General features: G+C 58.5%; 1 protein-coding gene across 2 annotated transcripts in view; it reads right to left on the minus strand.

Moving 5' to 3' along the window:
- The window catches only part of KMT5B (lysine methyltransferase 5B), a 52,207-nt gene extending 32,516 nt beyond the window's left edge, over positions 1 to 19,691 (minus strand). The window contains exons 1-2 of one of the 2 annotated variants that reach the window (XM_055141098.1): positions 19,195 to 19,691; positions 4,453 to 4,688 (exon numbers count right to left, since the gene is read on the minus strand). In XM_055141098.1, coding sequence (XP_054997073.1) covers positions 4,453 to 4,612 — 160 coding nt within the window. In that variant the 5' untranslated portion in view covers positions 4,613 to 4,688; positions 19,195 to 19,691. Of the gene's footprint in view, positions 1 to 4,452; positions 4,689 to 18,874; positions 18,985 to 19,194 lie in introns of those variants that run through there. The other variant, XM_055141099.1, reaches the window with a different exon arrangement.
- Positions 19,692 to 21,001: the final 1,310 nt, after the last annotated feature.

Raw genomic sequence — 21,001 nt, forward strand, 5'->3', positions numbered from 1 at the left:
GGCTCAGTTCTGGATTCTTAGTTCTGTCCCACGGACACAGGTGTGGCTACATGCTACACTCATCCTCAGAAGCAAGTCGGAAAGCGAGAGGCGGACTCCGACTCTGCTTGTGAAGACGGTTTTGCTTATTCTCAGTCTCCTGCTACTGTCAGCCAAGACAGTCAAAATTTGTAAACCTCTTCAGTCTGTTGGCCATGGGCAATATTCAATATTAATTTTAGGTCTTGTATGTAAATGTTACTTTATTTGTATCTTTCTGTCTTGGGAGCCCACCCAGCAGTGCTCAGGGCTTACTTCCAGCTCTGCACTCAGGAACGACTCTTGACAGTGCTCGGAAGACCGTATGGGACGCCGGGGACTGAACCCAGGCCGGCTGGCCATTTGCAAGGCAGGCCACTATACTATCACTCCAGCCCCTATCTAATTTAGATTTTTATTCCAACAATGCTTTCTAGTTGCCAAATTTTACATTTTATACCTACACACAGTTGGATGTCCCTTTTTCCACTGTTCATGGCAACTGCATAAAAATACACTTTGCACATGGCCGTATATCCTGCACCTCTGCTGAATTCCTTGGTTCTGATGCATGTATTTGGTGGTGGTGGTGGGGGGGGGTTGCAGCAGTGGCTGGACCCAGCAGTCCTCCAGCCTAGAGATGCTCAGGACTTCTGGACACCAGGAGGACCAGACCTCACAGTGATGGCTGCCATCTAGTCTAGCTCTAGAACTCGCCAGGCCACGTATTAGCCACATTCTTTGGCACCTAAGAGAAGGGGTGTTTCAGTGGCTTTCCCTCTCCGCCATACAGACTTGCCTTTAGTCTTTTGCCACTAATATGACACTCACTGTGAATTTTCAGAGCTGTCTTCTGTTTTGGGGCCACACCTGACCCTGCTCTACGCTCAGCGATCAGTCCTGGCAGGTTCAGGGGGCATGTAGGGTGCCAGGCAAGCACTCTACACAATGTACCATCTCTCGGGCTAAGAGATGTTTTTTTATCAGACCGAGGAATTCCCTTCAATTCCCAATTGTGCAGGGCTGTCTTCCTGAGAGGGTGCTGAATTTCGTCAGATGCTTTTAATCCATTCACTGGATTATTATATGGCCTTCCCCCCCCCCCGCCCATAAACTTGCACTATCACTCGGGCCCAATTCTGTTTATTGTCTATGGGTAAATCTGACATGTAACACTGCACAGTAAGTGCTTCATGATGGGTTTACACAGTATCCAATGGTTACTGTTGCAATGCCCTTAATGTTACATACTTACACTGTAATAGACTACATGAACCTTACATGCATACTTAGTACTCATGACGAGTGTGGACCAATCTTATCTCATCACCTCCTGTCTTTTCTGAGGGGTTCTGAGGCCACCACTGGCTGTGCTCGGGGGCAGGGACGGCACCCGGAGGCCCAGTGCAAGGCCGGCACTCTACCCACCGGGCTGGCTACCAGTCTGTTACAAACAGGCTCAACTCTTCAGAATTTTAAAAGCGTTTTAGGCATCCTTGTTTTACAATCCCGTCCCTGTGAGGGCCAGAGAGAGCACCTCGGGCGGGGTGTCTGCCTCTGCCCCGTCTGCCCCAGCCCAGACCCCGGCACTGCGTAGGGTCGCTCAAGCTCCTCCAGGAGCGCAGGCAAGAAGTCACCCCTGGAGACGGCCCGAGCCCCGGTCCTGTCCAACACAGGCTTTTGTGCAGACACATTTCAGCCGTGCCCCTCCCCCGGTGACTCCCTCCTACTGAAGGCCAGGCGATCCGTTTCTGCTGCCGTGGACCCTGTCAGACCCCGCCTGCGTTTCTCTGTATCCCACAGGGCAAAGAGAAGGCTTTGTCTGTCACTCTCCTCCACTCAGCAAGACATTCTCCGGATCCGTCCAGAGGTTCTGCGTCCATCCTTCCCCACAGCCGCAGGGTCCCACAGTTCTTTCTCCTCTCATCTGTTCTTGCACACGGGTATCTCCGGACGCTGGCCACTGCGAAGACGGCTGCAATGCACACCGGCGTGCCAAGGTCTTTTCTGAAGAGTTTTCTAGACCTGGGGTCACATGGACGCTTAAGTCCTCCGTACTCTGAGGTGTCCGTGTTGTTCTCCACGGCCGCACACACCGGCTACGTCCCTCTGCCTTCCCTGTCAGGCTCGCGGTGTGAGGATACCTCCTGACATGCATTCCTCTGATAGTAATGATGGGAGCATCTTCTCAGAGGCTTTCTGGCATCTATGTATCAAGCATCTTCTCTGAAGACATTTCTGTTCAGCTCTTCAGTCCTGGGCTTTCTCTCTATGCCTAGCCCACGTTTCTGACTGTCTCCTTTCTTATTTATTTATTGCTTTTTGGGTCACACCCAGTGATGCACAGGGGTTACTCCTGGCTCTGCACTTAGGAATTACTCCTAGCGGTGCTCAGTGGATTAGATGGGATGCTGAATTCGAACCCGGGTTGGCTGCATGCAAGGCAAACACCCTACCCACTGTGCTATCACTTCAGCCCCTTCTTCTTTTTTTAAAGAAACGTTATAATCAGCCTGGACTCAATAAAAAGCATTAACATCGATTCAAACTAGGGGCCAGAGTGCTAGAAGAGCACTCTGTAGAGGCAGGCGTTTGTCTTGCACGTGCCTGTCCTGGGTTTGAGCGCCAGCATGGCACATGGTCCCTTGAATGATTCCTGAGCGCAGAGCCAGGAGTAACCCCCGAACACTGCCAGGTGTGGCCCCCAAACAAAACAAAACAAAATTAACAAAGAAAGCAGTAAGCCATTAAAGGTAAGGATAATTGAGACAATCTATCAACTATATTAGCAATGGGATTATGTATCTCTAACAATATAGCAAACTTCTGGCTAATCTAAATCTACCAGGAGTAAGATGATTTCAAAACAAGCCAAGACTAAATTAACTGGGGCTGGAGCGACAGCACAGCGGGGAGGGTGTTTGCCTTGCATGTGGCCGACCTGGGTTCGATTCTCAACATCCCATATGGTCTCCCGAGCATCGCCAGGAGTAATTCCTGAGTGCAGAGCCAGGAGGAACCCCTGTGCATCGCCGGGTGTGACTCAAAAAAAAAAAAAAAGACTAACTTAACCTCAGAAAAAAGCAGAGGGCTGGAATGACAGCACAATGGGAAGGGTCCTCGCCTTGCATGTGGTGACTCAGGTTCAACCCTCGACAACGGTTCCCTGAGCCTCTGAACGCAGTCAGGAGGTGGAAGTCCAGGGCACTGCTGGGTGTCACCCAAAAGCAAACAGCAAATTAAAAAAATAATAAAGAAAAAAGCAGGAAATTAAAAAAATTGTCATAGGACCAGAGATGTTACAGGGGTAAGGCACCTGCCTCGCAGGGCCAATCCCAGATGGATCCGTCACCCCACACAGTCCCAAGGCGGTCCTGGGTGTTCCCTGCGCCCAGAGTCAGAAGCATCTCTCAGTCACTACCAGGGGCAGCCCAACCCGGTTACCCACACACAGCCCCTCGTGCAAGAGAAAAGCTCGTCCTTAGCATGGTAAAATACAACTGGACTATCTTCGTGCTTGGGTTCGTGTGTGTGTGTGTGTGTGTGTGTGTGTGTGTGTGATGCAGGAGACTGACCTGGGGCTGCACATGTGGGACATGCCTGGTGACCTCCGAGCCCCCTCACGGGCTCTGAGATACTCAGCTCCCTCGTCCCTTGTGGCACCTTCCTCTTTGCCTCAGGAGCTCCAGAGCTACGGGACAGCAGGGAGGGCCCTTGCCTCACACACAACCTGGGTTTGACCCCCAGCCCCACAAATGGTGCCCTGAACCCACTAGGAGTAATCCCTGAGTGCAGAGCCAAGAGTAAGCCCTGAACATACCTGGGTGTGGCCCCAAAATAAGAACAAAAAGAGAAAAAAAAAAAAAGGGAAAGAGAGAACTATATGAAAAACATATCACTTTAATAATATGCCCAATAACCATCTGAGTCTGTCCCGAGAGGTGATGGGGTGAAAGTGACCGTTTACCAACAGTCTCTACTCTCAGGGAAAATGACTATATATTATGCAAAGAGAAAAAACGGCAACAATTTGTAAAAGCTGTTCTCAATTCTATTCATCACGTATGTTAGAAATGACTTTATTCTTTGTACTGTTTCTTAAAATTTTTAATATACTTATGCTAATATCAAATACAACAATTTGAATTTAAATTCAGTAGCAGTAATTTAATCCTTTTATAGAACAGAATAACCGCAAGTATAAATTCCACACGGCAGAAAGTTATAGATGTAAAAGCATGATTGAGTTCACTGAAAGCATTAAATGGGAGCTGTATGCACTGCTTGGTAAGAATAAAAACGGACACAACCTCGGATCAGTAAAAAACTTACTGCTAACCAGGAAAACAAGGCTTTTACAGACAGCAGCGAAAAGAACATTATAAAGTGGAGGGGGGCGGGGAGGCCAGGAAAGCGACAGGCGGGTGTACGTACATCTGCTCGAGCGCCTCTCGACCGCGGCTTTGCCCGCCTTCACGGAGTCCTTCCCCGCGTGCTGCGCCTTTGACCGGCTCTGCTGGTGGCCATCAGACAACTCGCCTCCACTCCGCCTGCCATTCACCACCATGTTCCTGGATTCTCCCAACCACTTCATACCCACAGACCGCCTGGCCCAGGTGCATTTAGTCTCTCTCTTCAAAGAGCTCAGAGAATAATGCCAACGTTCTCTCCTAACAGAAACAAAATATGAAAAACAAAACGGGGGAGATAAATACACCAAAGACCATCGGACAGAAAGCGCTGAGAAAGAGAAAATCGTTAGGAGTAACGGCTGTTTCCACCCTTCGCCGGCCGCGTCCCCACCGGCCAGGCGGGAAGACCTTCTCCTCGCCACGGCGGCCGGCACGCAGCGAGCGCGCGATAAACCTTGCAATAAACCTTCCCCTTTTATTGGCTAAGAATCGTCCTTGGGCAGGAAGATAACACCAGAGTCCCTTGCATGCACCGCACCCCAAATCAGCACCCAGGCAAAAGGACTCCTGAGCACTGCTGGCCATGGTCGTAACGGTCCCGGGCCAGGGCCAGCCCTGGGCATCGCTGGCCCAGCACAGCCCAGACGCTCTCCCAGGGGAGCCACTTTGCTCCGGGTTCTGCTGAGCCTACGGCCAGGCTGTAGCCTCTGCTCGACCACACTCTCCTCTCACACACCAGCCTGGGTGCGGGATCACGCCGAGCCAACGCCTTCCCAGCTTATCCAGCTCTCAGGTACTTCCTGCTAACTACAAAACTCTGTTTCACTGGACGGAAGGTCAGTAAGCTCAGCTCTGCCCACAGCCCCACTGCCACACCTCTTGCTGCTGGCTGGAAGACAATGGTCCCGGCATCGGGCATCGAGTCCCACCTCTCCGGAAGCGGCTGCCTCGGGGACAGCACAAACCAAGTCACCGTCTCACGCTCCCAGGAAGGCGTTCCTCCTGCCTCGCTCTGTGTGAGTCCAGCAACCCAAGGACGTGGACAGGGATGGGTGCTGGGCCTCCTCGGGCCCCCGGCAGAAAGGGCCAGCGGAGTGTGCGTCCGGGAGAGCGAGCACGGCTACGGCGCGCATCAGAAGGAAACCAGACTGGGAAACGTTCCAGGAGGGGCGGCCAGGAGGGCACTGGCCCTGCACGGGGCTGGCCCAGGGGCAATCCCTGGCACCCCAAATCTTTCCCAAGCCCCGCCAGACCCAGAATTATCCCTGAGCAGAGCCACGCTGAGCACTGCATAGTGCGGCTCCAAATTAACAGCATTCCCCAGAAAGCACAGACACGGGCCATCTGGAGCTGGCAGGCCTTGAAGGGCAGGCGCGGGAGGAACGGGGCCACGGGCTGGAGCCGCGCGCACACACGGCTGCCCAGCGGCCTGGTTCCCCAAGAAGGGCAAGTTCCCCATCGTCAGTGATGTGCTGCTGTGCTCAGGTGTTCACACGCACCTCTGGACACGCCCTAACAGACACAAAGCACAAACACAAAACTAACTGTACTCAAACTTGTGGCCCAGAGATTCTGTGGGGTTCCAGTGTGGGTAGAACGTGTGACACGTGCTTGGCCCAAAGGTTGTGACTCAGCTGTCCATACTAAGAATACTCCAGGGGCCGAGAGAACACAGCGGGGAGGGCGTTTGCCTCACAGGTTCGGTCCCCGGCACCCCCTATGGTCCCCCGAGCACTGCTAGGACTGATTCCTGAGTGCAGAGCCAGGACTAACCCCTGAGCATCTCCAGGTATGGCTCCCCAAAAAACCCCACAAAATATTCCATTTGGGGGTCACATCTAGCAGTGTCCAGGGGACGAGAGGGGCCGGGTGTGCCCATGCCAGGCGTGCGCTGGCCAGTAAGCCATCTCTCCGGCCCCAGAGATCTCTTCTCCTTTCCTACGTTCGGGCTACACCTGACTGCTCAGGAGGGGGCTCAGAGCCGGGCTCAGACCATGGACAGCGCATGCAAGGCCAGCACCCTACTCTCTACGAGATCTCTCCGGGGCCTCCCCAGGGCACCATTTTTCTCCTCATTCCTTTATATTTAAATAGTTTTATTACACCAATCACTTGATTTTTATTTTTTTTACTAAATTTAGAGAAATGCTTAGTAATGGGACAGAGCAGGTAAAACTTTATATTGCTAAGAGCTGAACGTTTTCAATGATTAAATCTTATCAAATTAACATTAAACCACACATTAATAACCAAATATTTATACTTAGGAAAAAGGCAGAGGACTCAGGGCCGGCATGAGAACACAGCAGGCAGGCGCTGGCCTTGCACACGGCGACCCGGGACCAATCCCCAGCACCAGATATGGTCTTCCAAGCCCAGCAGGAGTAATTCCTGAGCGCAGGACCAGGAGGAACCCCCGAGCACCCCGTGTGTGTCCCCTCTCCCCCCAAATAAGCAAAGGACTCAGCATAGTTGTTATTTTGCTTTTCTCAATGCCACAGAACTCAGCGTCACACAAACGCAAGGCAAAGAGCCGTGGGGAAGAGGCAGTGCCCCGAGCCACGCTTCCTTTACTGCTCCTGCTCGGTTACCCCTCCCCGCCCAGACGCCAGGACACAGGAGGCGAGACTGACTTAATTTTAAGAGTCCTACAGGAACCTCCTACAGCGACTAAGACCTCTGATGGCAAGCACTTTCTCGAACCTCTGTACCGAGCACAGTAAGTACGAAAGAGATCTGAGATGCTAAGTCAAAAAATGAGGCTGTGATTTAAACCACCCAACAGAACCTATTCCTGAAGCTTTTAAAGTATGAATTAAGAGTGCAGGGAGACAGAACAGCTCGCATGAGACCAGCCTGGGTTTGGTTCCTGGCACCACATACGGGGCCACCCCCGCACTCCCCTCTCGCCCTCATGAGTGACTCCTGAGCACTGCCAAGTGTGGCCCAGAAACAAAGCTATAAACGCAGTTAACTCCTCGATCTCGAAACCTCTTCTGGAGATGGTCCTGCTCAGCACGAGCCGAGGGAGGTGAGAGGGGGCTTTCCGCTCTCCCCCCTAGAGAGAAGGCAGAGCGGCTGCTGTCCTTAAGGAAACCCGTCTCAAAGCAACCACGTGCAAAACACCACTCCTAACAGTGACTGAAAAACGTGTTTCCAGGGGCTGGAGAGCGAGAACAGGGAGAGGGCAATTGCCGTGCACACAGCCGGCCCAGGTCAGTCCCTGGTACCACACGGTCCCCGGGGAGGCCGGGAGTGGCCCCCAAGGACAGTGAGGCCGCTCAGAAGCTCCGTGCACCACTGCTTCGGGCCCCGAGGCAAAAAAGAACACAAAAGTATGCTTGGACACCGGAACAGGAAAAGAACCAGGGGGAACAGGAAAAGAACCAGCGGGAACAGGAAAAGAACCAGGGAACAGGAAAAGAACCAGAGGGAACAGGAAAAGAATCAGAGGGAACAGGAAAAGAACCAGGGGGAACAGGAAAAGAGCCGCGGGCTGGGACGGAGCCAAGGGAGGGAGCGCCGACCTCTAAGTCCCTGGAGAGACCCAATGCCTTGGGAGCGGTTTCAGGTTCTGGCCCCGCCCGGTGTGGCTCTGCAGCCGCGGGTCAGGTGCACGGAAGGCAAGTGCGGGCCCACTGCACCGTGGTCACGACCTGCGCTCGTCTACGGCGGCCAGTGTCCAAGCCCCGTCTCCCTGGCGGCGTCACTGGGCACAGAACGGAGAATCAGGAAGAGGCCCCTAGCTTAAACCGCCTATTTGAAGGAAGCGAAGAACCCGGGGGCGGGGACAGGACAGCGATGGGGGTGCTGCCCCCAAGTCCTTCCTGGCACTGCAGAACAGCGCGGCGTTCCCACCGCCACGGGGCTCGCTCACGCCACATTCTGGACCCCTGCGCTCAACTACTGGCCCGCGCTGAGAGTCACCGGGGCGCCCCCCACGTGGAGGACTCTGTCCCCCGCGGCAGGCAGCACAGGCCCCCGTGGGGCACACCGCCCTGAGCTTCGGGGTCTCTAACGCAGGGTGCTGGGGGGCGCTCCCAGCAGTGTCAAGTATCCAACCCAGAAGACGTGCTCCAGTCTTTGGGCTCCCTCGCCTCTGTTCAGCCCAATTCCACTTGTTTCTGGCTTTGCATTCTTTTCTTTTTTTTGGTTTTGTTTCGGGGCCACACCTGGCGACGCTCCCGGCGGCATGGGAGGGACCATCGGGGACGACTGGTGAGTCGTGTGCAAGGCAAGTGCCCTACCGACGGTACTCCATCTCTAGCCCCACCGCAATTTGATTTTTTTCTTTTTCTTTTTCTGCTTTTTTGGGGTCACACCCGGCAATTCTCAGGAGTCACTCCTGGCTCTGCACTCAGGAATTACCCTGGTGGTGCTCAGGGGACCATATGGGATGCTGGGAATCGAACCCGGCTCGGCCGCGTGCAAGGCAAATGCCCTACCCCCTGTGCTATCACTCCAGCCCCGTCTCAATTTAATTTTTAAATTTACTGTTCTTGTGCCACACCCAGCTGTGCTCAGAGCTTACTCCCGGCAGTGCTCGGAGGATGCTAGGCAGGGCCGGGGACAGAACCTGGGCTGGCTGCGCGCAAGGGAGGCACCTGACCCTCGTACTCTCTCTCTGGCCCTCTCCAGGAGCAGAACGGACCCCAACCAAGGCCGGCCAGTTCCTGCCCATCTGACCTGCCGCCCTTCCAGGCTCACAGTCCAAGTTTACACCCCTTGACTGTCCACAAGCCCTGGTGCTCGGAGTGCTGCCAACCTAGCCCCCCGCCCCATCCCCCCACCCCGTTTCCCTTCAGTCCTCAACACAACCACCTTCTGCACTCGGCACAGGCGACTGGCTGAGGGGCTCCTTCCTACCTCAGAACCAGCCACAGCAGGCGCCCTCCCCCCTACACCCTCTCGTTCCCCCTACACACCCCACTACACCCTCCCACTCCATCCTTTTTGGGGGAGGGGATAGAGCTTCGCCCCCAGTATTCAGGGCCCCAGTATTCGGGGGCCGTGGGTTGCAGGGATGGACGCTCAGGCTTCTGCACAGGAAACCAGTGATCTGAGTGAGTGACCCTGCCCGACCCCCACTATCCGCAGACCAACCGCTCTGAGGAAGGCCCTTCGGTCATCCTCAGATGTGGAATTGAACTATACGATGCACCGAAGAATTTCAAGTCAGTCTTTGCCAAAAACAACCCCGTATCTACGTGCAACGAACATCCTTTCAAGGTTCCATGGAATTCTATGGTAAGGATTCACGGGGCCCAGTGACAGCGCTCCGTGGCCTAAGGACCCCCAAGCAGTGCTGGTGTGGACTCCCAGCCCCCAGGAAAGAAACCCGGCGCAGGGATGAGGCCGCTGCGGAAAGCTCTGCAAAGCCGACAGGAGCACTGTGGCCAATCATTCATGAGACTCCACTGCACCCCCAGGGAGCCACCCGGCACCTTCCCGGGCTCACTCCGGGCTCTGCGCTCGGGCTCACTCCTGGCTGACGGGGAACCGTAAGGGTGCTGGGCGTCACGCCTGGGCTGGCCACATGCAAAGCACGCGCCCTACCTGCCGGACTCTCGCTCAGCTGCCCCACCCACTTTTTTTTTTTTTTCAGAGTTCAACTCCCAGACATTTGTTCCGTCAGTCTAACTGCTTGGCAAGGCAGCCTCAGGGGGCACAAGCTCTCCAGGAGACCAAGGAAAGGGCCTGCTGGGCCAGCCGTGTCCCTCCGTCCGCACTCGCTCATGCCTCTCCAGGACCAACGCTCCTGGAAGACACTGCCGGCACCGAGTCAGACTCGCTGACTGTCCCTAAGGGATTGCAGTGACGGGAATTTCCCAATTATTTATCAGGTCTGAATCTGGAACCTGTGAACAGCAGTCTAAGGAATGGTGTCCTTGGGACGTACTATAGATTTTAATCCGAAAGCGATGATCCAGGTGGGCCCTACGCACCGTCCTTCAGTGCGCGCGCGAAGGCAGGCCCAGCAGAGACTGGCCAGAGGAGGCCGACGCAGCCTGAAGGTGGCCCCCAGCAAAGCCGAGCCACACCATAGCTCCATGCACCCACGCGGGGCTCCGCTCTCTCAACACTCCAGAGAGAACTTCCACAGGACGCACGATTCCACTCCTGGGAGTCACGGCCTTGCACATGGCAATTCATCCCCGGCATCCCACTACTGTCTACGGAGCACCGCCAGGAGAGCCAGGAGCAACCCCTGAGCACTGCTGGGTGTGACCCAACAAACAAAAGGAAAAAACAAAGCAAACAAAAACCCCAACATGTTATTTACAACGGACGGGTGAGGGTGTATCCACACCACAGGATACGCTTGGCTGTGCCGAGAAACCCTGCAGCTCGCAAAGACGTACAGCAGGCAGGCCATTTGCCCAGCACTCGGCCAACCTGGGTTCGATCCTCAGCGTCACATACGGTCCCCTGAGCTGTGCCAGGAGCGATTCCTGAGCGTAAGGCCAAGAGTAAGCGCCCCACTCCCGGCCCAAAGATAACCTGCTCACGTGCAGTGTGAAAAGAAACAAGGAAAGGAATGAGACAACGCCCAATGCATGAACAGAACGGGGAACAAGCACGCAGGGGCGGGGGAGGCACAAAGGTGGGTCCTGAGACAGAGGGAGGGAGGGACTGGCCTAGCAGCGCTGTGACCGTCAAACACCTCAACACTCCTGTCAACTGTGACCCTCAACCCGATTGCTTTGTTTGGGGGTCACGCCTGGGGGCCAGGGCGGGTGCTGGAGACTAAACCTGAGTCAGGCACATGCAAGGCAAACATCCTGCCTGTGGGACTGTGTCTCTCTGGCCCCTCAATCAGTAAATTTATTTCCTTGGGGTGGTGCCAGGAAAGCAAATCAAGGTCCCAGAGACGCAGGCAACTGCTCCTCTGTGAGTCCTGCCACTCGTTCTGATCCACCAAATCTGTGGTGACTTGTTACAGCTACCACGAGAAACTAATACAGCATGGGCGGGGGCCGGGGGCTGCGGGGAGGGGCACCGAGGTCCCTGGGAGGCGGGTGTGATGCTGGAATTATGTGCAGAAACCATCATTATGAAAAGCACTGGAAGTCACTAAACAAGCGTAACAGTGCCTTAGTGCACTACTCACTTTTAACTCCAGAGATACATAGAATTACGATGTGGCATATGAAAAAAGATTTTAAGATGCTTTTAAATACACACCCCCTCGCCCCCTCCCCCGAGTGATGCCTGAGTGCACAGTCTGAGCCTCCCGGGTGTGCCCCCTGCCCCGCCAGAGCGGGATGGGCTACACTTGTGGTGCTCAGAAGCTACTCCTGGCTCTGTGCTCGTGACTCCTGGTGGTGCTTGGGATCCTACTTCTCCAACCCCTAAATAACGCTTTTGAAAAAAGGTCACTTCCAACCGCAGCTGCACGCGCAGGGTCCGAGAGAGGATTTGGTCCTGCAGCTGAACCTCACGTTCCGACTACACACGCACGGCTGCACTTCCCTTGCACGTGGCTGACGGGAGCGCGAGCCCCGGCGTCCCACAACGGTCCCCCGAGCCCGCCAGGAGCGAGCCCTGAGTACCACTGCATGTGCCCCAGAACAAAAGTAAAACCGAAAATAAGGTAGTAGATAGGCATTTTCAGATTTACACAAAAAGTCTTCGGGGCTGGGGGCTGGAGCGATAGCACAGCAGGAAGGGCGTTTGCCTTATACGCGGCCGACCCAGGTTCGATTCCCAGCATCCCATATAGTCCCCTGAGCACCGCCAGGGGTAATTCCTGAGTGCAGCCAGGAGTAACCCCTGTGCATCGCCAGGTGTGACCCAAAAAGCAAAAAAGTCTTCGGGCCGAAGCAGTAGTTCAGTAGGGGAGGCGCTTGCCTTGCATGTGACCAAGCCAGGTTCAAAATCCATCACCACATACGGTCCCCCGAACCCACCAGGAGTGATCCTTGAGCACAGAGCCAGGAGTAAGCCGTGGGCACTGAGGCATGTAAACCAAAAATTTAAAAAAAAATATTTAATAAAATTTCAACTTGGATAGCTTTGTATATAGCAACACATTCTACACAGAAAATTGACCGGGGGGGGGGGCTAGAGCGATAGCACAGCGGGGAGGGCATTTGCCTTGCACGCGGCCGACCCAAGTTCGATTCCCAGCATCCCATATGGTCCCCTGAGCACTGCCAGCGGTGATTCCTGAGTGCAGAGCCAGGAGTAACCTCTGTGCATTGCCCGGTGTGACCCAAAAACCAAAAAAGAAGAAAATCCACCCGGAAGGTCTAAGGTGAGACACTTACATTCTGGCACTGACCCGCTCTGGGTCTATAGCGAACATTGGGTCCGCAACAAGCTCCGCTCAGTGCCCGCCCAGAAGCCAGTGCCTCAGAACTCCGAGTTCCGGAGAGCGGAGCAGCGAGAGAGGGCACTTGCCTGCCACTGTCGCCGGTGCTCTGCCGGGAGAGCCCGAGTGCAGGTTCAGGGGGAAGCCTGAGCAGGAACGGCCCCCAAACAAAAGAACGTCCTGCATGTGCTGACACACGACTTTACAGGACTACAGGAGCCAGGTTCATCCCGGCATCCCATACGGTCTCCTGAGAACCCCCAGGAGTAATTCCTAGTGCAGAGCCAGGAGTCACCCCTGAGCACCGCGGGGCATGACCCAAAAAACAAAGCACAAACACCCCACAAACACTGGTCTGGTCTCAGTATGTATTTCTAAAAGCATTCAGCTAATGTGACTGTTGAGGAAAATTCCAGAAAGACACCTGCTACCTCATTTCTCCGTGTATGATTCATCTGCCTACCTAGTTGTTCCTATAAATAAAATCAAGGATGCTTCCGCTGTTACTGCCTCCCTAAGACACGAGCACGCCTGTGCGTCCACAGACAGATGCCACCTAGCGTCAGGACCAGGGGACCGGGCAATGAGCGCAGCAGACAACTTTCTGGGCAAGGGCAAAGTCCCAGAGGTGGCCGCGGGCCAGGCTGGAAGGCCAGGACAGCGCACGAAGGGGCAGAGCAGGGCTGCGAACACTGTTCCCACGGGCCGGAAGGCTGGGCTCCCCGACCACGCTGGGGGTGACCATGGGACGGGCACCGAAGCTTGTCAACACGTCACAGGGAAAACCTCCTCTCACCGGAGCAAGGCTTCAAGGAGCGAGAGTGCTGGCAAAATTAAGGTCCTCAGGGGCTCGAGCGGTAGTCCAGTGGGGAGGGGTTTGCCTTGCACGTGGCCAACCCGGGTTCGATTCCCAGCATCCCATAGGGTCCCCCGAGCACCGCCAGGAGTAATTCCTGAGTGCAGAGCCAGGAGATAACCCCTGAGCATCGCCAGGTGTGACCCAAAAAGGAAAAAAAGTTTCAATTAAGGTCTCCAACGGTCCCCTCTTCCCAGGTAACTATTTGAGAAACAGGCGGCAAGACAGGTGGATGCCTTGGTCACACCCCAGCCTTCAAGAAGCCGCCCCTCCCGTCAGCCTGGTAACCCACAGCCCCTCCTGCGAGAGACAAAGACCCCTGGAGGGCTGGTCCTGCTGCAACCTCAGGCGCCGCCAATGGTCATGGTAGAGGTTTAACCCGCACACCGGCTAAAGCTGTTTTCCTATTTAAACGCCATTTAAAGCAACAGGACCGGGAGAGCCCCTACGATCCACCCTCTGTCAGCGGGGGCAGGTCCTGTCCTGGACCCCCCTGCCCCCCGTCCCCCGAGCCCTGCCAGAGTAGCAGAAACAGGAAACACTCGGGGAGGGGCTGGGGTGGGCTCTGCCGTGCTCCAGAAAGCTCCCTGCCGGTGGGCCTGGGTGGAGGGCGCGTGCGGGGAAAGACCAGCAGCTGCGGGCGGAGAGGGGAAGGGCAACTCCGGCCGGGGAGTGGGCAGGAGCTCCCGGGCCACGACAGGGTTCCAACAGGGTTCCGGGAGAGGTGACCAAGCCTGAGTGCAGCCGAGTCCGGGTCACGGGGGAGGGGAGCGGGGGTGGAAACTGCTCTCCATGAAGGAGCCTTGCTGCCGGCCACCACGCACACAGGTGGGGGGGGGGGGGTGGGCAGGACAGCGAGCGGTCAGCACAGGAAACCCAAGCCCCGGCTCCCTGGCAAAGGGGCCGGGCGGCAGTGGACCGGGCAGGTAGGAGCCCCTCCCGGGCGGGGCAGGAAGCTGCCGAGGGCCTGGCCTCTGGGCAAGCTTGCGGGCACCGTCTCAAACCAGCCCTTCCCAGGGCGGGGGCTGTGCCCCGAACTCAGCTGGTACACCTCCCCCCGGACACACGCCACCGTCCCGCTTACACGGGGCTGAGACTGGGCGACCAGCGGCCAGCAGGCTGAGAGCACACTCCCCCCCCACGACACACAGGGCCAGGAAGCCAGCGCCCCCCCACCCGGTGAGGACCCCACACTCCGCGTAGGGTGGCAGAGGGGCCGTTTCCCAGAGTGGGTGGCCGCCCCCGGGAGGTACTGGAGCAACAGAGACACGGCCACAGGCGTGACCAAGGGTGCTGGGTGACTCTTTTTTGGTAACTTCAAGTAAGTTCTCACCCTCTCGAGGGAAGCAGATAAAAATCACTTAAGTGCACGAGACCCTTTCAGCAGGAGTTCTGCAGATCACAGTGCCTGAAGGAAAAGGGAAAAGGGATGGGGGGTGAGGAGAGGGGTGTGTCTGCCACAGGCAGGCTGCGGGTGGGGGGCCGGGGACACTTGTGGTGGGGCAAGTACCCTGGTGAAGGGACGGGTGATGGGACACTGGATGGCTGAAACTCGACCATGAGCAACTTTGCGCCCGTGTATCTCATGGCGACTCAATGAAACAAACGTCCCTGAGCGATGGGTGCCACTTCGCCCACCTCAGGCCCCATCACTTGGGTTAAACCCACCTATACCGGCTGGTACCAGAGTACTCTGGATAGCTGGCCTTGCACGCAACTGACCCACATTTGACCCCTGGCACTGCATTTGGTCCCCGGGCAGCCCCCAACAGTGACTGCTGAGTGCGGAGCCAGGAGTGAGCCCTGAACACCACCAGCAGGCGCACCCCGCCTCCAAACAAACCCACCCCCGGCATCTCCTGACGCTGACTGACTTTTGGAGCACCTGGCTTTGCCTAAAGCCTGAAGGCATTATGCTTTTCTTTGTTAAGGGGCACAGTGACTCCAGTGGCTGTCCACGCCCCGGCCGTGACTGGCTCTGGCTGAAGGCTGCCCCTCTGCGTGAGGCCTACAGCTCACGACCGACCGCTTTGCTCACGGGCCTGGCAGCCCCGCAGGGTTGCGACCGACCCCGCTCCCCCCGGAAGAACAGGGTGGCTTCCTAGCTAAGAACACCTACCCCTCTCTAGTATGCAATGGAAGCACTGCCCTGAAAATGAAAATACTCCCCCAGACCGTGAGCCTGAGCCAGAGGCCAGAGCCTGTGTATGAACCAAGCCGTGCAATCAGCCCCACCGCAGGGCAGAGCCCGCCCTGGGGCCAACCCACCGGGCACTGTTCGTGGTGCTGGAACGCAGGGCGTCCGGAGACCGCCAGGGGGCGCGCGCGCGGCAGCGTCTGCACCACAGGGCGGGCAGGTGTGAGGGAGCAGGACGGCCGAGCCAGGCTGGCCCGCGGGCAGGAGCTGGTCTGCGCTCCCGGTCAGGCAGGGGACAGGAGCGATCGCCCAGGCGTCATGGCCGCAGCTCAGACACCAAGCCGCGTTCCTGAAGCAAACTGCTATTAAGCGCAAGGCTGGCCTACAGCCCTCCCTGGTGGCTAAACCAGTCCGGGCTACCAAGCCACGCAGGCGCCACCCTCAAAGCAGGAGCTTCTCACTCCAAAAGGTGCCAGGATCCAGTTACTTTCCTTGTTATTGGATCATTTTCCAGAAAACATAAGGTATCCTGTAAGTTGGCAAGCAACACAGGGCCATCGGGGGCCAGGCGGGCTGGAGACCACTGGAACGGCCCAGGCTCGCCAACCTCAGCGCCAACGATGACACAAACGACACCATCCACTGAGTGACGCCTCAAAGGAAAATAGAAGGAAAACTATACACACAGGTGAGTGTGCAAGCCGTCCAATGCTAGAGAGAGTCAAGGGGCCAGAGATGGTTCCGGGAAAAGGAGGCGCTCTCCTGAGTGGCCGGTCCTGCTTCAATCCCTAGTACCCAGGAGGTACCCCAAGCACTGCCAGGGGCCACCCAAGAGCACCACCGGGCATGACCCCACACCCTCCCTCCAGCCCCACCCCCAAATTCTAAGAAGTGAAAAACAGGATGGCAATTAAATGCTGGAAGATGAATTATGACTCTAGAAGATCAGCAGATTAATGCTATCTTATGATGAGAAACTGAGGCTTGGCCCCATGGGTGTCTGACATAAATAATGACAGCCTACTGAAGAGATACCGACTCTCCTGCCCCAGAATTACACGTATGGACAGGAGCTGTAATTACATGCGACCCAGAAGACTGCTTGATGTCTGTGCATGTCTCAGCCACCGGCCAGGCCCGTATCTGGGCGGCAGATGCAATAGCCGGTGGAGAAGAAATCCACTGGGTGGTCCTTCAGCGCTCGGCTAGCCGAGAGTCCTTCCCCATCATGAAAGTTCTTGGAAGTCAGTACGGGTCGGGGCTAGGGTGCAAACGGTTCTGGTTCCAGGAACCAGAACTAACTCCTTGCCTTCCAGCCGTGTGGGGAGAAAGAATTTTTTTTAAAAAAAAAGCTAACAGACATTAACATGGGCTCACAAGAATAAATGAGGTGGTGAGTCTTTCCCGTACAGATGGAAGCTCTACAGCACAGCTTTAAAATAGGAAAATCCTGTAATGCATTTAAAATAAGATGTGCATGACTAAAATTTGGAAACACGCCTGTGAATAAAACAAGATATATTTGCAAGTGAAGGAGCTTTATTTAAATTGACTAGGACAAGCCGAATCTCAGATCACAATAATAAGGACAAAGATACTCAGCAAAGACTTCTTAGGAATATCAATTCAGGAGGGACAAAGGGGATTTCGGTGAGAATTAAACACAGCTTTGCAGACTTCTCTTAAGGGGCATGTAGAACTGGTAGAAAACTTTAAAGAAATTGGTACACGGAATTTAAACTTCCTTCAGTTACAAACCCCTGAGCCCCAAACCCAGCACCCCCCTGTCTGCCTGCCAGAGCCCGTCCCGCCCAGCTACGTGGATCAGTCCCTGTTCAAAGGGCTCCAAACACTCAGAAAGCAGATGAGATTTCCAAGTTGGTGTCTACCCAAGAGGGGATACTTTCCAAACCACTCTTCTAGACTCAGGACCCACTAATGCTTGCTGGTTACATATCAGTTTTCTCTAACACGATCATCTGGATAAAGGGGCCAGAACAATAGTACAGTTGGGAGGGAACACCTGGCGCTCAGCCTACCTAGGTTCAATCTCCATCACCTCACATAGTCCCTGCGAGTCTGCCAGGGCCCAGAGCGCAGACGCAGAGGGAAGCCTTGGGCACAGCCAGGTGTGGCCCAAATACAACAGACAATAATTTGAGTTGTGCTTCTTTTGGTTTGGGGGCGGGGACGACACTTGGCTGTTCTCAGGACTTACTCCTGGCTAAGTACTTAGGGGACCATATGTGATGCTGGGGAGGGAAGCAAGGCTGAGCGTGCAGGACAAGCGAGCACCCTAGCCAGGGTACTCTCTCCGACCGTGGAGTGAGCTCTTATGCGAACAACTAAAAGCTTTACACAACGTCAGGTAAGTTTCTCTGCCCTGCCCAAAAAAAAAAAAAAAATCATTTCCCAAGTAACTAAACTTCAGATGCCGCGAAGGTGGTCCAGAGAGAGGCTAAGGCCTAAGTTCTGGCAGACCCAGTTTCCCGGGTATCCCACCTGGTCTCCGGAGCACCGCCAGGGGTGGCCCCCAAACCGAAAAAGTCCACCAAAGTAACTCAAGTCCAAGCTCATCCAAGCGCCGCGGGCCGCACACCGCCTCCCTCGCCAGCTGCTCCCGCGCACAGGCCGGGGCGCACGCCCCCCGCACGGGCCCGCGGGACCCCCCGCACGGGCCCGCGGGACCCCCCGGAGATGCCGGCGCGGCGGGTCCCGGCGGGGTTAGGGGCCGCCCGGGCGCGCCTCGCTCTCAGGCGCGCGCTCGCGGCGTGGGGCTCGCGGGGCTGGCCGGGGCCGGGGGGACGCGGAACGCGCCGGGGGGCTCCCCGCGCCGGCCCAACTCGAGCGAACGCGCCGCACGGGCGCCGGGCGGGCGGGGACCCACGCCGGGTCTCCCCGGGACCCCGGAGCCCGGGCAGGAGGCGGAGCCCCGCGCACGGCCGCCCCGCACATTGGGCCCCGCGGCTCCCGGCCGCCCATTGGCGCACCGGGGAAGCGCGTCCGCCAATCGCGAGCGCCGGCACCCGGCCCGAGGCCGCTACCGCTCCCTTCCGGCCGCGGCGCCCACTGCAGCCCGGCGCCGCCCGCGCCCCTCCCCCGCCGCCCCCGCCGCCCCCCGCGCCCCCGCCACTCACCCCGGCGCCGCCTCGGGCGCGCCGCCGCCCCGCCGCCCGGCCGCCGCCGCGAGGCGCGGGGCGCTGCTGGGAGTCGCGCCGCCGGCCGGCACGGCGCCGGCCCCCGCGGAAAATTAATCACCGAAAAATAATTCCCGAGAAAAATGGAGAGTGAGATCCAAGATGGCGGCGCGGACGCAGCACCGCCCGCTCCCTCCGCTCGGGCGAAAAGGAGTCCCCGCCGCCGCCGCCGAGACCCCCGCCCCCACCGCGCCGCGCCCCCGCGCCCACCCCCCCGTCGCGCCCCCGCGCCCCCGCGCCCCCCGCGCCCCAGGCCTCACCTCGGTCTTCGCGCGGTCGCGGTGGGCCCAGAGGCAGCCGCCGCCCGCGGGGCTCCGCGTCCCGGGTCGCTGGCGCCGCGCGCTGCCGCCTCCGGTGCCCGGGTAGCCTCACCTCATCGCCCCGGAGCCTCGCCGCCCGCGCCGCAGACGCGCCGCCGCCCCCGGTGAGCCGCCCGGACGCAGCCCGGGCACGGTGGAAGGACACGAAAAGGAGTGCGCGGCCGGCGGCGGAGGGACACCACGCGAGCTCGCGCCGCCGCGGCCGCCTCGGTGTCTCGTACGGGACTCGGGTGGGGGGAGGCGGAGAAACCCGAGAAAGAAACGAGTTCCCGCCGGGAGCTCCCGGCAGCGGATGGACAAAAAAGCGCAGCTCGCCTGCCGGGCCGCCCGGGCCGTTGCCGTCGCGCTGCGCTCGCGGCGGAGGGATCTGCGCGGCGCCTCGCCGGGATCCCTCCGCTCCTCGCTGCCCTTTAAATCGCCGCTGGAGGCGGCGGCGGCGCCGCGCTCCCCTCGGGCGCCGCTCGGGCCCCGGCGCTTCACGCGCGCCCGCTCTCCCGCGGGGCCGCCCGTCCGGCCGCCCGCCGCCGCCCCCGGCCCCGCCGCCCGCCGCCGCGCCCCTCGCGCCCCCGGCCCCGGGCGCGACCGGCCGCCTCGCCCCCGCGCCTCCCGGTGGCGCCGAGGGGCGGTGTCCCCACGAACGCGAGCTCCTTTGTTGTGGGGCGCCGTGTCGCGGGAGGCCCGGCCCGTGCGGCCGGGGCGGCTGGACGCGGGGCAGCGCCCCGCCGGCCGGCCCCGGCTGCGAACACCTGCCCAGCCCCTGCTGGGCACGGGGCTCTGGGGCCCCCGTGCGTCCACTCCTGGCGGCGTCCCGCAGGGAGTGGGAGCCGTGCGGACTCCACGAGGCGCTTGGGGAAACTGAGGCACCGCGCCGAACGCCGCCGGAACCCTCGGCCTGCGGGCCGGTGGGAGGAGGAGGGGAAAGGGGGTGTTCGGGCAGGACTGCGGGAAGACCCCGCCCGGCCTCAGTGTCCCCCCGCGTCCCTCCAAGGACAGGTCGGGACAGAAGGGCTGCCCTGCCCGCCGCGCTCACCCTCCTGGAGGTGCGCCTCCTCCGGGGGCACGGCTGCGCCAAGGCCCCAGCTGCCCCTCCCGAGCCCAGCCATAGCCCCCCACCCCCCGCGCCGAGAGCTCCGGGCCCACCGCGGGACAAACCCCGGCTTTGTTCTGACGCCTTTCGGGTCAGTGTCTCCCCAGGATTGCCCCGGTGCCCTGCAGGTAGGGCACACGGGGACCCCTGTCAGCCTGGGGTGGAGGAGTGCCCACAGCCCCAGGGCGAGCCCCAAGTCCAGCCCAACCAAGTGCACCGGCGACGCTCCCCCGGCCCCGGGGGGCTGACCCCCCAACCTGAAAGCCCGCCCACACCCCAGATGCTGTCACCTTCGTGAGTCACTGAGGGGCAGGGGGCGTTCCCTGGCCCAGCAGGGCACGGGAGCAGACCCCAACACAGCTGCGGGCCCCCAGCCCCTGCGCTGCTGTCTGCCCACCTCCAGCCCCCAGTCTTATGGGGGGGAGGGAGTTTATCACCTTGGTGGAGCCGAATGAAGGTGGTGCTTGGGGGTCGGCCCCGGGGAGGCCAGGACTGAGCTGGGCAGAGGGCAGAGCCCAGGAGCCGGCCTGGGTCCTGGGGAGACGCTGCTTGACTTCCCGCTGCCACCGGCTGGCAGGGTGGGGGAGGGGTACAGGAAGTGAGTGGGGCCACCTGCCCCGCCCGGACAGGGCCCTTGGCACTCCTGGCAGAGTCGGGATG

Source organism: Sorex araneus, chromosome 6 (genome assembly GCF_027595985.1).
Source record: "Sorex araneus isolate mSorAra2 chromosome 6, mSorAra2.pri, whole genome shotgun sequence".
In the NCBI taxonomy this organism is placed as follows: Eukaryota; Metazoa; Chordata; class Mammalia; order Eulipotyphla; family Soricidae; genus Sorex; species Sorex araneus.